Source organism: Thalassophryne amazonica, chromosome 8 (assembly GCF_902500255.1).
Source record: "Thalassophryne amazonica chromosome 8, fThaAma1.1, whole genome shotgun sequence".
Lineage (NCBI taxonomy): Eukaryota > Metazoa > Chordata > Actinopteri > Batrachoidiformes > Batrachoididae > Thalassophryne > Thalassophryne amazonica.
The window spans coordinates 117060667-117077879 of NC_047110.1; the positions used below are offsets into that span (position 1 = coordinate 117060667).

The 17213-nt window shown below is 42.7% G+C and overlaps 1 protein-coding gene across 1 annotated transcript in view; it reads left to right on the forward strand.

Annotated features, from left to right (window-relative positions):
* Nucleotides 1-3100: 3100 nt before the first annotated feature.
* gtse1 (G-2 and S-phase expressed 1) overlaps nucleotides 3101-17213 on the forward strand; it is a 54610-nt gene continuing 40497 nt past the window's right edge. The window contains exons 1-5 of the mRNA XM_034177367.1: nucleotides 3101-3172; nucleotides 3283-3332; nucleotides 10282-10339; nucleotides 15448-16042; nucleotides 16229-16375. Of these exons, the coding sequence (XP_034033258.1) occupies nucleotides 3290-3332; nucleotides 10282-10339; nucleotides 15448-16042; nucleotides 16229-16375 (843 nt within the window). The 5' untranslated portion in view covers nucleotides 3101-3172; nucleotides 3283-3289. The remainder of the gene's footprint in view (nucleotides 3173-3282; nucleotides 3333-10281; nucleotides 10340-15447; nucleotides 16043-16228; nucleotides 16376-17213) is intronic.

Consider the following 17213-nt stretch of genomic DNA (forward strand, 5'->3'; position numbering starts at 1 on the left):
ACAGCATTCACTTTGGAAATGATCTGGTCATTTCAGCATGTTGATGGCTGCCTGGAGCGTGGCTCGCTCTCCAACCTTGTGCGGCCGTCTTTAAACCGGTTGTACCACTCCTTAATCTGTGTGATGCCCAGAGGATCGTCACCGAAAGCCGTCTGAAAAATCTGAATGGTTTCCACCTGGCTGTCGCCCAGTTTCTGGCAAAATTTGATGCAGTCGCGCTGCTCCAGTCATTCCGCCATTTCCTTGCAAATAAAATCCGACGAGAGACTCCACCATCCTCACACAAAGGCTGCTTACAAGCAAATGACTCAATCAACAGGCGTGAAAAAATTCACGCATGCGCACGAAGGTTCAAGGTTTGCTCATGCAAGCACACGTGATTCAAACCCATCAGGTTTTTGAAAAAAATAAAAAGGTCCGATACTTTTCTAACAGACCTTATATATATATATATATATATATATATATATATATATATATATATATACCATGGTAGTTTGGAGAGGCCCTGCGACAGGCCCTCACCACAGCAACACGCAAATCAGTTGGTGCAGATCAGCTGTGTTTTGACAGGTGAATGACAAAATGATAAAACATGGATTTCCAAGTGAATTTTAATATGTTTGGCCAAAATAAAACGTTTGAGGAATGGGAAGAGGAGGAGAGCAAACGAGAAGAACAGCAAAAGCAACGGCATAAAGATTTAACATCGGACGAACTGGACAAGATTGAAGACGGGAAAGAAGAAGAGAACAAGAAAAAAGTTAACTTAAATAAATATTTGTCGCTTTTAGCTGCGGCAGGTCCCCTTCCCCCCAAGCTAGCAGTGGCGCAACTCCAGTTGCAGCGGCTACCACACACTCACATCGCCTCACTTTGGAAAATGGACTGTTTCAAGTTTAGTTCACATAAACAATGTCAAATGTATATGTGTAGTCTTAATTCTGATGTGTTCCATTATTACGGTAAACAAATAATAATTGTGGATTAATTGCTGTATCTTGTCTCTGCAAATATGAGTGTGGACACAATCTCGTTGTTGTTGCACTTGTAATGACAGTGACAATAAATGTCATCTTTCCATCCATCCATCCATCCATCCATCCATCCATCCATCCATCCATCCATCCATCCATCCATCCATCCATCCATCCATCCATCCATCCATCCATCCATCCATCCATCCACAAGCAGATTAAACAACTCGAAGCTGTTCATTATACGATTTGAATGCATGTCACAGAGTAACAGTTTTAGACTCCGCATCATGCATTAAACCGTGTAATCCACAGCTTCTCGTTGTTTAATCCTTACTTATATAATGGCTGAGTGGATCTTTGTCATTTGATTGGTGCTTTGTATGTCACATGACATGTATTAATTCATCCCATTTGCATTGCATTGCATTTAGAGTGCAGCTTGGTTCCATTTCGAGTGCAAATTTGGTTCCAGTACGAGTATGTGCACGCCACACATGCTCATGCATGCACACGCATGCAAGCCCACATGTGCGTGCGCACGCACATCATGCGCTCCCACACATGTGCGTACACGTGATGTGTGTGCGCACGCCCACACAAAACAAATCAACTGTGCTGTCTGTTAGCAGGAAGAACGAAAGAAAAGCTGGACTCATTTCTGACGTGATTTTTTTAATTTATTATTATTTTTTTTTTTGCTGCACTGAGGACACACACAGTCGACCGAGCCAGTTGCATGTGTGTGCGCGGGGGACAACGACACGATGATTTGACTGAGCTAACTGATGCTGCTACACACATACAAAATCCACTCTGCTGTAAGCCATCTGGATGCATGAAGACCTGGTCACATGAAACGCTGACGTGATTTTTTTTTGCTGGACTGAGGAACTACACAAAGTCTTTTTTTTTTTTAATGGAAGTCCGAAGTCAGTGCACAGCATCACTGGACTACACATTACAGTGGAACACCAAAACGTAAGTCCCTTTTCTGTTGTTTATGAATTAATAAAATATCAAATGACAAGGATAGCCATTATATAATATCCAATTATAGACTTTTGATGAGGTGTACCTGTGATTATGCGAGGTCCGAATAATCACGGGTACACTGAAATCAAAAGTCTATAACTGCTTTATTATATGGTAAACAAGAAAATTGGGAGTTTGTCAAACATACTAAAACTGAAAAATCAATCTCAAGTTTCAAACCTTTATTATTACTGTCATACTGCACCAACTGACATCCCATCAGTCGACTGGAGATGCCTGTTAAGTCTGTGATGAAGAGTCATCAGGCTTGTTTTTTTTTTTTATAAAGTTCGCCATTCACCTGTCTAGCTTCCACGTAAAACCGACCGAGTACTCCATCAAGCATCCATCTGTCATAAGTTTCAAAGTTGGATGCATGTCCCTTTTCAGTGACGTACTTGCAAAACAGGTTGGCTGCTGACTGTGTATTTCTGCGGGTGTTCTTCGCATCTTTTCGTGTAAAATTCGTTTTAAGTCAGCGTCGCTAACAGACGCAAACCTGTCTTCTGCCATCTTGTCAACAAACTGACAGCCAAAGTAGGTGTTGTATTGCGTTATCTGATTGGTCGTTATTGATAGAAGGTGTTGCTCAATTAGCTAGCGCTACACTGCACGCGAGGTGTACTTGTTTCGCACGCGTGGTGTACTTGGCTCCACCAACGGTCAACTCGGCATGTGGTACAGCTCAGAAAGTGGCAAATGGGCCAATCAGAAGTTGCCAAAATCCCACACCATATAATAAAACAAATAATGAATGTTTTCACATTCTTTCCAGCTTTCACCGAATTAAATATTTGTTCCATTGAACTCATAAACATTCATTATTTGTATAATATATAGAGATCAGTGCTCACAGGCTGCATCCGCCATCTAGTGGATTAAATAGAAATCGATGGTACTGACTGGGCTCCACCTTATGTTGGTTAGAAAAACTACAAATTCCAAAAGTCTAGTTTCACAACGTATTTTCGCTAAACCAATTGGAAGAGCGCGTTGGAAGCATGTGACGGTGAGCGCTTCAGATTTGAATGTTTCCCTTTTTGTTTGCTGAACAAACGGACGTTTTCAGTACCGGTAGGTTCTGTGACCCAGCTTCATTTTGGTTCCGAGTTTTAAGGGAGGGGGGTCGATTTAGAGTCACATTAACGGCTGGCTTTAAAGTGAGTCCGTTTTTCGTACTAACCTTTTACTCGCACGCTGTATCGAGGTTAGCTTTAGCTCGGTTAGCTCGTATTACCGGTTCTGATTCGTGTTTCTGTGTTTTTCTCAGAGAGAAGATGGACAGTCGAGCTGGCAGCACTGAGACAAACTCACACCACGGTACTGGAACCAGAACCCAAACCGATCCAGCTCTTCGGTTCTGTTTGTTCAGGTTCAGTTTTAATCCGGTTCTAAATGTCTCCTCGGGAGAAAAAAGTGAAGTGGTTTGAATCAGGTTTAACGGCAGCCTGGAGTGAAACTGGTCTAAAAGCAATCCGTTTTACGTGAATTCTCTGTATTTTGGAATGCTGTTCTCCAGGTCAGAACCTTCCCGGGAAGAGCAGCGGCCCAAAAGTAGTCAACTGGTTGATAGACGTCACCTTGGCCTGCGTGACCCCAAAGTCTGGTCCGGGGCCCGAGTGCTTGATCAAGAGATAATAGTGTCATTCCGTGAGAAATCATCAGGTGCCTCCCGGGTCACCGACTCGGATTCTCATGATTTTTTTTTTCTTTTCTTTTTTTTTTGCAAGTACCCACATATGTCTGATGAACACATGCAAAATATTTCTGCTTAATTCCAAGTAGTTTTTTTTTAAGATAATTTTTTAATCAGGGTGCCTATTTTTCTATTTTTTCCTATTTTTTACTTGTGAATGCATTTTGAGCTTTTTTTCATTTTTAAAAGGCTTTATCTCAGCTAAAAATGTGGATAAGATCAAATTTGGAATACGCCCTATTTGGGCACCCCAGACACCGTAATACATTTCAAAACTGGGATACAGAGCTAATTTTTCATTCTGTAGCGTCACAAAATAGCTGTCCATTCTCGCAAAAAAATTACAAAATTTCAAAGAGCTGTACTAAAGAAGGGATTCAATGGATAATCTTCATAATGTAGAATACACATATCTGGGCTACTAGTTATATGTGTGTAAAACATTGTGGTCATAACTTGAAGGGTTTTTGAATTATTTACTCTTGAAAATCAAACATGATTGTAGAATATTAAAAATAGGCTCCAGTCTCTTTATGATTTGGCCATGTGGGCAAGTGCTCAGCCACTTCATAATTTTTTTGTGGAGAGCATTTTGTTATTCCAACTTTGTCAAATTTTTTTATCAAGCTCAAATCCCTTCATAGTGAAAAAAAATTTGCACAGTAGCGTACCGTAATATGGCGCGAACCAATTTTGAGCCTGTATTTGCATATTCAGAAAGCAATATATCAGCTCTGAATGGAAGCATAAAGCTCAAATTTGGTATTTACAGTATTTGGCACCCCAAAATAATGGATCAACTTTGAAAGACAGATTACTGAGCTTATTTTTTCTTTCATGGTACAATAAAATTAGCAATTCAGTCATCAATGCAATTTTGTTACAAAGTTTTGAAGAGCTGTACACAGAGAGTAAACTGAGAGGTAATTTTGATATTTCAGAATTTTTATTTGTATTATTTATTTTATTTTTATATTTATTATTATTATTTAATTTAAAATTTATTTTACAAAGATTAAAAAAGAAAATAAGATTATAAAATCAAACCTTCACTGTGCCTTGTGATAGAATCACTGCGATGACCGCTCCAAGATGAATCCGCATTTCTTGCACCTTAGCAACCAGTGAGGTGTATACTCCTCTTTATAATGTCTATGTTTGTCTACCGTCGGATTGTGGCTTTTTACAGCGAGATTTTTTTGTGCCATTTCCGGTTTGTGCCCACACTCTCACGAGCGTCACTAGCTTAGCTTACAACAAGCTAAAAGTGGACGCTCTCGTTATGGCCGGACAACTGTTCAGTTTCTGGGTATTCTGTGTTAGTACGCGCCCGCTGCCGACGTGCTTGATGAATTTCTGCGCAAAAAGTAGTTCACAGATAATTGTGATATATTCCTGTAAGATAGAGTATATCTCATCTAAATCAATTCTAAAATTTACCAGTAATAAAATTATAAAGAGAACTGAAGTTTTAAGAGTGGCTGTAAGAAATATTTAAGAAACTTAAAGTTTATGAGCAGCTTCACCTGTTATTGCTCAAGCACATTGTAAACATCGACACGATGGAGTTTGATGCGGAAGATTTCAGAAAGATACAATTGGAATGTTTTGATGACCATTTACAGTTGGAGATGAAAGACTTGAGTGTTAACTTGGTGTTAAAGTCAGAACAAGAAGCTGCACTGAAGTTGATTTATCTGGCAATAGTGGCGCTCGTGAGAGTGTTGCAAAAGTAGTCCGGCGAGTTCAGTCTGTGGTCGAGCTATCCCACAATTCGAAAATAGCAGAGATGTTGGTCCAATGAGAGCAGGGTGGTTTGTGCCTTTGTCTACCGTCAGTTTGTGGCTCTTCCCAGCTTTTTCGACAACGGTTTGTGGCTTTTTCCCCACTGCGGAGATTTTTTTGTGCTGTTTCCGGTTTGTGCCTTCGTATACCATAGAGCGAACCTCGCTGCGGCGGGAGTGATGCTAACACATTAGCATGTCTATGGCATTTTCAATGTTAGCATTAAAGAGTCAAATGCATTACAGATTGTATTATTCATTTATTTGTATTCATGTAATGATTACACAACATAATAAAAGTAAAACAGTCAATGTAAAGTTTGTTAAAAAAGGAGTGGGAAGAAGTCTAAACTTGTCGAATCCCACCCCTTCTCTCTATATGATGATTTAAATCCCTGTTTCCTTAAAAGTACTTCTGTTAACAATCATGATAATACAGTAATAATAATGCTACAATCCAATTTTAGAATAAGACAAAGACAAAAACAACTTGATAAAACACAACAGAAAAGATAAAACCAACTAACAATGAACATAAATAAATAAATATAGAAATAAATAACTGTTTCCTGCTCTTTGAAATTTTGCAAGACCGATAGAACTAGATCGCGAGTACAAGCGGCCGAGATGAGTTTCCTCCGCAGGGTGGCTGGGCGCTCCCTTAGAGATAGGGTGAGGAGCTCGGAGTGGAGCTGCTGCTCCTCCATGTCAAAAGGAGCCAGTTGAGGTGGCTCGGGCATCTTTTCCGGATGCCCCCTGAACGCCTCGCTGGAGAGGTGTTCCGGGCACTTCCCCTTGGAAGGAGGCCCCGGGGAAGACCCAGGACACGCTGGAGGGACTACGTCTCTCGGCTGGCTTGGGAACGCCTCAGGGTTCCCCCGGAGGAGCTGGGGGAGGTGTGTGTGGATCGGGAGCTCTGGGCGGCTTTGCTTGAGCTGCTGCCCCCGCGACCCGACTCCAGATAAAGCAGAAGAAAATGGATGGATGGATGTTTCCTGTGAACACCTAGTGACTCTCACACCTCCACTTCATTCCTGTTTCCAGTGAAAAGACACTCTTTATATTTTGTTTTAAACTGCTGAATGTTTGGATGCTGCTTTAACTCCTCACCCACACTGTTCCACAGTGGTGGAACAAGGTTTTTTTTTTTTGTTTTTTTTTTTTTTTTGCTTTGTACAAGATCTCCCTGTTTAGAATTTTACTATGTTAATTTTAATATTTTTGTCTTTAAGAAGCGCGAGTGACCCGTATTGCCCTTTTTTGAAGAATAGTTTGTGATTTTATTGAACTCATGCAGTTGTTGCTCCAGATCTCTACAGAGTCATTAAAATCCGGTCAGATAGTGGAACAGTGTAGGATGTGGAGTGATTTATAATCCAAAACATGTTTTGTTTTGGTTAACACTGAAATGCTGCTGGATAATTTGGTTTGTATAGATTTGATGTGTGGTTTCCAACTGATTTTCTCATCTATTATTTACCCCTGAGGGATTTATTTTCATTGACCCTTTCAGTCTGCACCCCATCTATCTGTATTTGGACTTGCTCATTGCTTTTGCAGTTCCCAAATAACATTAGTTTTGTTTTATTCAAGGTTAATGACAGTTTGATTCGGTCAAACCATATTTTCAATTTGTTCAATTTTTTTTCAGTGATTTCCTCCAGAACTATCTGCCAAACTAGAAATCTGCTGCATCCTAGTAAGAGTATTACAACCCCAATTCCAGTGAAGTTGGGATGTTGTGTAAAATGTAAATAAAACAGAATACAATGATTTTCAAATCCTCTTCAACCTATATTCAATTGAATACACCACAAAGACAAGATATTTAATGTTCAAACTGATAAACTTTATTTTTGTGCAAATATTTGCTCATTTTGAAATGATGCCTGCAACAGGTTTCAAAAAAGCTGGGACAGTGGTATGTTTCCCACTGTGTTACATCACCTTTCCTTCTAACAACACTCAATAAGCGTTTGGGAACTGAGGACACTAATTGTTGAAGCTTTGTAGGTGGAATTCTTTCCCATTCTTGCTTGATGTACGACTTCAGTTGTTCAACAGTCCAGGGTCTCCGTTGTCGTACTTTGCATTTCTTAATGTGCCACACATTTTCAATGGGCGACAGGTCTGGACTGCAGGCAGGCCAGTCTAGTACCCACACTCTTTTACTACGAAGCCACGCTGTTGTAACACGTGCAGAATGTGGCTTGGCATTGTCTTGCTGAAATAAGCAGGGACGTCCCTGAAAAAGGGCTGGCAGCTTGGACGGCAGCATGTGTTGCTCCAAAACCTGGATGTACCTTTCAGCATTGATGGTGCCATCACAGATGTGTAAGTTGTCCATGCCATGGGCACTAACACACTCCCATACCATCACAGATGCTGGCTTTTGAACTTTGCGCTGGTAACAATCTGGATGGTCTTTTTCCTCTTTTGTCCAGGGGACAAGATGTCCATGATTTCCAAAAACAATTTGAAATGTGGACTCATCAGACCACAGCACACTTTTCCACTTTGTGTCTGTCCATTTCAAATGAGCTCAGGCCCAGAGAAGGCGGCGGCGTTTCTGGATGTTGTTGATGTTTGGCTTTCACTTTGCATGGTAGAGTTTTATCTTGCATTTGTAGATGTAACGACGAACTGTGTTAACTGACAGTGGTTTTCTGAAGTGTTCCTGAGCCCATGCAGTAAGATCCTTGTTATGTTGTGATGTTGGTTTTTAATGCAGTGCCGCCTGAGGGGTCGAAGGTCACGGACATTCGGTGTTGGTTTTTGGCCTTGCTGCTTACGTGTAGAAAGTTCTCCAGATTCTCTGAATCTTCTGACTATATTATGCACTGTAGATGATGGAATTCCTAAATTTTTTTTGCAATTGAACGTTGAGAAACATAGTTCTTAAACTGTTGGACTATTTTTTTTTTTTTTTTTTTTGCTTGTGAATGGCTGAGACTTTTTGGGGATGCTCCTTTTATACCCAGTTCTGACACTCACCTGTTTCCAATTAGGTGTTCTTTGAGCATTCATCAACTTTTCCAGTCTTTTGTTTCCCCATCCCAACTCTTTTGAAACGTGTTGCAGGCATCCATTTCAAAATGAGAAAATATTTGCACAAAAACAATAAAGTTTATCAGTTTGAACATTTAAATATCTTGTCTTTGTGGTGTATTCAATTCAATATGCGTAGGTTGAAGAGGATTTGCAAATCATTGTATTATGTTTTTATTTACACTTTACACAACATCCCAACTTCATTGGAATTGGGGTTGTAGTACTCTGCCTTACTAGGATACAGCAGTTTTCTAGCTTGGCATCATAAAATTAGCAGTTCAATCATCAACACAATTTTGTTACAAAGTTTTGAAGAGCTGTACTCCGAGAGTAAATTGAGAGATAATTTTGATATTTCAGAATTTACTTTCTCTAAGTAAAATATTTATGATGCCATGAAAGAAGAAATAAGCTCAGTAATCTGTCTTTCAAAGTTGATCCATTATTTTGCGGTGACAAATGTTGTAAATATTAAATTTGAGCTTTATGCTTCCACTCAGATCTGATATATTGCTTTCTGGATATGCAAATACAGGTTCAAAATTGTTTCGCGCCATGTTACTGTACCCTACTTTGCAATTTTTTTCCACTATGAAGGCATTTGAGCTTGATCTAAAAAAAAAAAAAAAAGACAAAGTTGGTATAGCAATATGCTCACCACAAAAATGAAGTGGCTGAGCACTTGCCCACATGGCCAAATCATAGAGACTGGAGGCCTATTTTTGACATTTTGCGATCATGTTTGATTTTCATGATCATTCAAAAACCCATCAAGTTATGACCACAATGTTTTACACACATATAACTAGTACCCCAGATATGTGTACTCTACAATATGAAGATTATCCATTAAACCTCTTCTTTAGTACAGCTCTTTGAAATTTTGCAATTTTTTGCGCGAATGGACAAACTGCCATCTTTGTGATGCTACAGAATGGAAAAATTAGCTTTGCATCCCATTTTTGAAATTTACTACTGTATCTGGGGTGCCCAAATAGGGTGTATTCCAAATTTGAGCTTTATAGTTGCATTTTTAGCTTTGATAAAGCCTTTTAAAAATGGAAAAAAAAAAAAGCTCAAAACGTGTTTGTGAGTGAAAAATAGGACTGTGGGCACCCTGATTTAAAAAAAATTATATCGAAAAACCTACTTGAAATTAAGCAGAAATATTTTTCATGTGATCATCAGGCATATGTGGGTACTCGTGGACAAAAAAAATCATGAGAATCCGAGTCGGTGACCTGGGAGGCACCTGATGATTTCACACGGAATGACCTTTCAGCATTATTTCATCATGAAAGATGGATGAAGCAAACAGAGCACCGCGGCTCCACGAGCTGCTAGCTGAAGTGTTCACTGTGCGTCGGTCATTTCAAATCATCACCGAGTATCGCCTTGTTCCTGCTTAAAACAGCCTCATTTCTGCTTAAACCTGACTTTAGAATGATTTAAGACTTTTTACTTTGTCATCTGATGTTTAATAATCACAGTAATCCATTTGTTCGTTTTGGGTGAAGAGACTCTGTCTCAGATGACCTGCCCAGGTCCGAAATGACGCATGCACAGTGAAGGCAGGGTGGACTGATCTTAAGGGGGGCCATTCATTCTGCTACACCGGGTTATGTAGAAACCCATATCAGTTTGGAAATGGATCTTTCTGCAGAATACAGATGGTTGAGACCTGTGCTGTATGGGTCGGGTCTCTGTGTTCACAGGACTGTTTTTGTGTCTCTGGCAGGTGTCTTCTTGCTGGCTGAGGAGAAGTTTGATTTTGACGTGCCTCTGTCCCCTGACAGGTAACAAGCTGCTATTCATGTTTATTTTTTTCTTAACGGATCAGTGTCTCAGACATGTTCATGGTTCTTCAGCTCTTGGCTCACACATCTGATTATTTTGGTTTTACATGCCCATATTTGGCTTGACACAAGGGAGGATAGAGTGACCTCACCAGGATTAGGGAATGCGGAACCTCCTAGAGCCAGGCCGCCGTTCTTCAGGGTGGGGAAAAAAATCCTTCAAGAAGCACCACAGCTCACAACTTAATAAAAAGATCATTTTCTGTGGATGAGCCAAAGAGAAAAGGGGGAACCTCTCATGTCTGTGCCCCCTCCCCACAAAAAAATGAATCACTTTATTTATTTATTTGGGGGGTGGGGGTACACATAGGCTGGGGCATCCCAACCTTTCTTGGGTACAAATGGAGGGCTCTGCATACAAAAGGTTAAACATGCATACTGTGTGTGAGGGACACGGAGCAGCTGACTGTGGTTGACTTCTGTCTGACCCTTGTGGAGAAGAACAAGACAAGGGTCAGACTACCAGAGCAAGAATTTTAGCTGAGGATGCTTCTGCAGTGAAACGGCCTCGCGTCAAGCAACCCAGTCCAGTTGAAGATTCAAGCTTCTCTACTATGGAAACCACCTGGACAACTGAGAGCCTACACAGAAACATTGCAACCAACTGTGGGCATGAGGCCCTGGCACTGGTACGTAAGCTGGAAAAGACTGCTAAAAAGATAGCTAACTATAGAAACCACTTAAGATTTAACCTGAGATGTAAACAAAACAGCGTTATTCCCAAATGCATGAAGCAAAAGGCACTAGAAGCAGGTCACACAGCAGAAAAGATCCAGCACAGTTATCTTAGGAGGATTTTGGGTCTTAGAATTAGAAGCATTTAAAAAGTAAGGAGTGGCAAATCAGGAAGTTTCACAACATTTTAGTGAAGAAAAGGCGTACTTTCAGTGGGAGTAGTTTTAAAGATACACCCAGACAAATTAGTGACAACAGGGAAAAATGGGCAAAGAATCTCTCCGACAGGGTTCTTACACAGACATAAAAGGATGTGCTCGCTAAAGGACTAAATTTCTCAGTGACCCCTAAACATATACTGACAGTAGATTACATCACTGCAGTAGAGTCAGCCATTAAACATAACAGTTTGTCAGAGTCAGAAGCTGGGGACCTCCGACTAAGAGTCACAGCAGTGCTGAACAGTGCTAAGCCTCCTCCGTCCAACATCACAGGAGAAGAACAGAATGCTTTGTCAGCACTGCAAAAGGACCAAAGCATCCTTATCCTGCCAGGAGATGAAGGCAGACGCACGGTGGTCCTGAACACATCGGACTACGAGGCCAAGATCAACAACTTGCTCAGTGACTCCAATACATACGAACGTCTGAAGAGAGACCCCACGAGCGGCTATAAGAAGAAAATCATTAACTACCTCCAAAACCTGGAGAAAGAGGGACTCATCGACAGGCAGGTGTACTACAGACTGTACCCTGGGGACACCACTCCATGCATCTATGGACTGCCCAAAATCCACAAACAGGACGTGCCACTCAGGCCTATTGTATGTAGCACAGATTCCATCACGTACAATTTGGCCAAGCACCTCAAGTGGATTTTGGCTTCTCTAGTGGGTAACTCAGACCACCATGTGGAGAACACACAAGATTTTGTGAACAAGCTCAAGGACCTTCAGCTGGAGGCAGATGAAACTATGGTGTCATTTGATGTGACATTGTTGTTCACCTGCATCCCCACCGGTGAGGCCATCTCAGCTGTGAGGTGAGACTGCTGGAGGATGTGTCTCTACTTGAAAGGACCAAACTCACACCAGACCACATCTGCCAACTCTTGGAGCTCTGTCTTAACACCACGTATTTCCTGTTTAGGAAGAATTACTACAGGCAGATCCATGGTTGTGCGATGGGGTCTCCGGTATCCCCCATTGTGGCCAATCTGTACATGGAGCGAGTGGAGAAGAGAGCCTTGGCATTGTTCACGGGCATCTCTCCCAGTCACTGGTTCAGATATGTCGATGACACATGGGTTAAAATCAAGCAACAGGAAGTGGAGGCCTTTACAGAGCACATCAACTCGGTGGACTCCAGTATCAAGTTCACACGTGAGGATGCCAGAAACAATCATTTAGCCTTCTTGGACTGTGATGTTACGATTGGAGAGAACAGGCAGCTCCAGACAGGAGTTTACAGAAAACCCACTCACACTGACCAATATCTGCTCTTTGGCTCAAACCACCCCCTTGAACACAAGCTCGGGGTGATCAGGACTCTTCAACACAGAGCCCTACAGGTGCCCACAACTGCAGAGGGAAGGGCTAAAGAACAACAACTTGTCCGGAAAGCCCTCACAGTATGTGGGTACCCACGATGGTCCCTGGATAAAGTGCAGAAGTCCCAGAGAACAGAGAGACCACATAGACAGGAGATGGAGACAAGAAGAGGAGTGTCTCTCCCTTATTTAGCAGGAGTGGGGGAAAAACTACAGACAGACACAAAATCCCAGTTTACTTTAAACCTGTTAACACCTTGAGACAGAAATTAGTTCACCCTAAGGACAAGATCCCTAGTTACAAACAGAGCAATGTAGTGTATTATATCAGATGTCAGGAAAACTGTAACGAACACTACATAGGTGAAACTAAGCAACCTTGACACAAAAGGCTATACCAGCACTGCAGAGAGGGTGCCAGTGGACCTCCTGTCTGCAGTTCATCTCCACCTTAAAGACACTAACCACACGTTTGAGGACAAGGAAGTCAAAATCTTAGCCAGAGAGAAGAAATGGTTTGAGAGAGGGGTGAAAGAGACATTCTATGTGAAACAGTTGATACCCAGCCTTAACCGGGGAGGGGGTCTGAGACGCGCTTTGTCCCCTGTTTACAATGGGGTACTCACATCAAAGCAGCTTCAGTCTTTTGTTCATGGTAATGAGTCATTCACGTCATCAGGAGAGTCGTCAGTCCCATCGTTAGGAGCGACAGCTACCCTGTCATTAGGAGGGTGTTAACTAGAGCACATAGGTGCTAATTAAAGCAATTATTTAATCACTAGCCAATAGCAGTCTGCCTCTCGGTAGGAGGCGTCTGGTTAGCTTTAAAACTCCAGCTTTTGTGGCTTCTGTTTGTTCTTCTCGACAAGGGTCAGACAGAAGTCAGACTACCAGAGCAAGAATTTTAGCTGCGATTTGAAGAGAAACGTCCTCGCATCAAGCAACCCAGTCCAGTCGAAGATTCAAGCTTCTCTACTATGGAAACCACCTGGACACCTGAGAGCCTACACAGATACATTGTTTTTAGTTGATTTTCCAAGAGTGACAGTCATGGCTTTAGTTTTTTTAGTTTAAAACCAATTTTAAAGTAGCCAGATTATGTTGCAAAATGTTAAAAGCAGACTGTAAATTTGGACCTAATGTGGACCCAGAACAATAAAGAACAGTGTCATCAGCATAGTAATGATAATTAGCATTTTTTGATACTATTGCAGAGGTTGTTTGTGTAAATGGCAAAAAGAAGAGGCCCAAGGATTGAGCTTTGGGGCACACCTTTTAAAATGTTTAGGGAGTCAGAAGTGAGGCCATCTGCCTGTACACACTGTTCTCCCTGGATTGGTTATCAAATCTGCAGAAAATATGGTTCCATTTTTTTCCAGACCTGATGATTTTGAATGAGATTGAATGCCCGTGACCTTCGATCCCTCAGGCGGCACTGCATTTAAAACCGACATCATTGTGTAAAGGATCTTACCGCGTGGGCTCAGGAACACTTCAGAAAACCATTGTCAACACATTTTGTCGCTACATCTACAAGTGCAAGTTAAAACTCTACCATGCAAAGCGAAAGTCATACATCAACAACATCAGAAACGCCGCTGCCTTCTCTGGGCCCGAGCTCATTTGAAATGGACAGACACAAAGTGGAAAAGTGTGCTGTGGTCTGATGAGTCCACATTTCAAATTGTTTATGGAAATCATGGACATCTTGTCCTCTGGACAAAAGAGGTAAAAGACCATCCAGATTGTTACCAGCGCAAAGTTCAAAAGCCAGCATCTGTGATGGTATGGGGGTGTGTTAGTGCCCATGACATGGACAACTTACATATCTGTGATGGCACCATCAATGCTGAAAGGTACATCCAGGTTTTGGAGCAACACATGCTGCCATCCAAGCAACGTCTTTTTCAGGGACGTCCCTGCTTATTTCAGCAAGACGATGCCAAGCCACATTCTGCACGTGTTACAACAGCATGGCTTCGTAGTAAAAGAGTGCGGGTACTAGACTGGCCTGCCTGCAGTCCAGACCTGTCGCCCATTGAAAATGTGTGGCACATTATGAAGCACAAACGGAGACCCCGGACTGTTGAATAACTGAAGTCATACATCAAGCAAGAATGGGAAAGAATTCCATCTACAAAACGTCAACAATTAGTGTCCTCAGTTCCCAAATGCGTATTGTCTTAACGTCCAAACTTAATTTGAATTGGGGTTGTTATGGCAACATTGTTCGAGCTATTGGACTGATATGCAAACTGAGGCAAGAGGCGGGTTCACCCTGGACAGGACGTCAGTCTATTGCAGGGCTGTCTCACTGGGCAAGAGGCGGGTTCACCCTGGACAGGACGTCAGTCTATTGCAGGGCTGGCTGACTCACTCTCTCTCACACACACACACACAAATATACCGTAGGGTGTATTTAGAGTGACCAGTTCACTGAACCTGCATGTCTTTAGAAGTGGGAGGAAGGCAGAGCACCCAGAGGGAACCCACGGGGAGAACACGGAAAGTCCACACAGAAAGGACCAGGCGGGACGTGAACCTGGAACCTTGAGCAGTGTGAGCCACTGAGACCCCGTACCACCCCTGTGTTGTGTACTAGACAAAATCTAAAGTTTGACATTTGTACATTTTTCCTCTTTAATTGTTGTTTATCTTTCAGTATTTTTTCTCTAGTTAAATAATCAGTTTAACAAAAATGGACACACTGAAGGTGGAATCTCAGGAGGAACTTTGAGTTTTTGAATGAAGCTCTGAGTTTCTGTTTGTTCTTGCAGAAAGTGTCAGTTTGCTTTATTCTTTTCAATGGAGGGTTGTGTCTTCAGCTCAGCAGGTGATGAAGACGAGGTGTTCGTGGGTTCAATCCCTTTCTGTGAATCCCCCCGCCTCCTGGAGGCTGATACTGGTTGGAACCCACCGAGTGCGGAGGAGCTGGAATTCGTGTGCCAGGAAACCAGTCGATTGGTGAAGCAGCTGCAAAGCGATGAAATGAGTCGCCTGCACAAGGACGGGACAGCCGATGTCTGTGATGACCCGAGGGAAGGTTTTGTTCAGGGCGCTGTGGATAAACGTGTTATACTCGGACAACAAGCCACCAGAGTCAGTCCCATCAAACGCCAGACCTTCTGTCTGCATGATACACCCACCAAACAGCTGCCGTCTGCCTTCCAGCGCCGCTTCCTGAAGGCACTTGGCTCTGCTCCTGGCATGGCTACCTCCACTCGATCTGCAGCCCGACTCAGCACGTCCAGCCCCGTCAGCACTTCCAGATCGCGGCCCAGCAGGGCCTCGCTGCGAGCACAAGCTGAGCCGGGCATCTGTATTGGTCCGACTCTTAAACCAGCTGCTCCAAAAACCAGCTGTTCCACTGGCAAGAAGAAAGCGGGGCCAGACACCAGCAGACAGCAGCTGCATGCCAAAGTAAGACAGGTAGACAAGATCTGTGTGTTGTGTCTCCTGCTGGATAACAGAATTGTTGTTTGTGAGTGTTGATGCTGATTGTTGTCCTTTGTTTATACATTCGTTGCCTTTAATAAAAAAAAAAAAGAAAACTGTCCACATGTTTCGTTTTAGTTTTCTTCCTTAACCAACTCTTACATTTTTCAGGTGGCACCTAATTGCAGGCCCAGAACATTTGCTGGTGCAACTTCCAGCAGGACAGTGTCCTGTGAGGACTTGGTGTCCTCTGACGTCAGTGATGCTTCCTTTAGTTCCAGCCTACCTGTCAGACGCACGGCTGCTCCGCCCGTTAAGGTAATGTTTGAGAAAGACTTGTGTGGAACACAAACGTAGCCGCTGAGAGTAAGACGGTCCTGTCAGGGCAGGTAGCGTCCACCACATTACAGAACGGCCACCAGTCCCGGATGGCAACCACCCAGTGACACAAGAAGTGGCTTGGTGGAATGTTTGCTTGCCTCTACTGGTGGTTGGCTCTCACTGCGGTATTGTATCACTTCCTGTTCCGGAGCACAGCGGTGTTTTTCTGTATCTGTTAGCTGTTTAATCTGCGCAGTTAGATTGATCTAGTTATCTAGATTACGATTTGTTTCCCAGTGTAATCTTCACGTGCCTTAACTAAAGCACTCCTTCTGCTGAATCACCTCTAAATTATTTACACATTATTCACTTTGCGTGTTTTTAGGAATTCGCTAGCTTAGCGCAGCTACTAGCTCTTAGCCGATTTAGCATGGCGGCTTCTCCTGTCTCTCCCGCACTTTTCTGCTCTGGGTGTGAAATGTTTAGTTATTCCTCGGCCTCCTTTAGCAGTAACGGTACTTGTAATAAGTGTAGCTTATTCGTAGCTTTGGAGGCCAGGCTGGGCGAATTGGAGACTCGGCTCCGCACCGTGGAAAATTCTACAGCTAGCCAGGCCCCTGTAGTCGGTGCGGACCAAGGTAGCTTAGCCGCCGTTAGTTACCCCCTGGCAGATCCCGAGCAGCCGGGAAAGCAGGCCGACTGGGTGACTGTGAGGAGGAAGCGTAGCCCTAAACAGAAGCCCCGTGTACACCGCCAACCCGTAGTCAATCAATCAATCAATCAATCAATTTTTTTTATATAGCGCCAAATCGCAACAAACAGTTGCCCCAAGGCG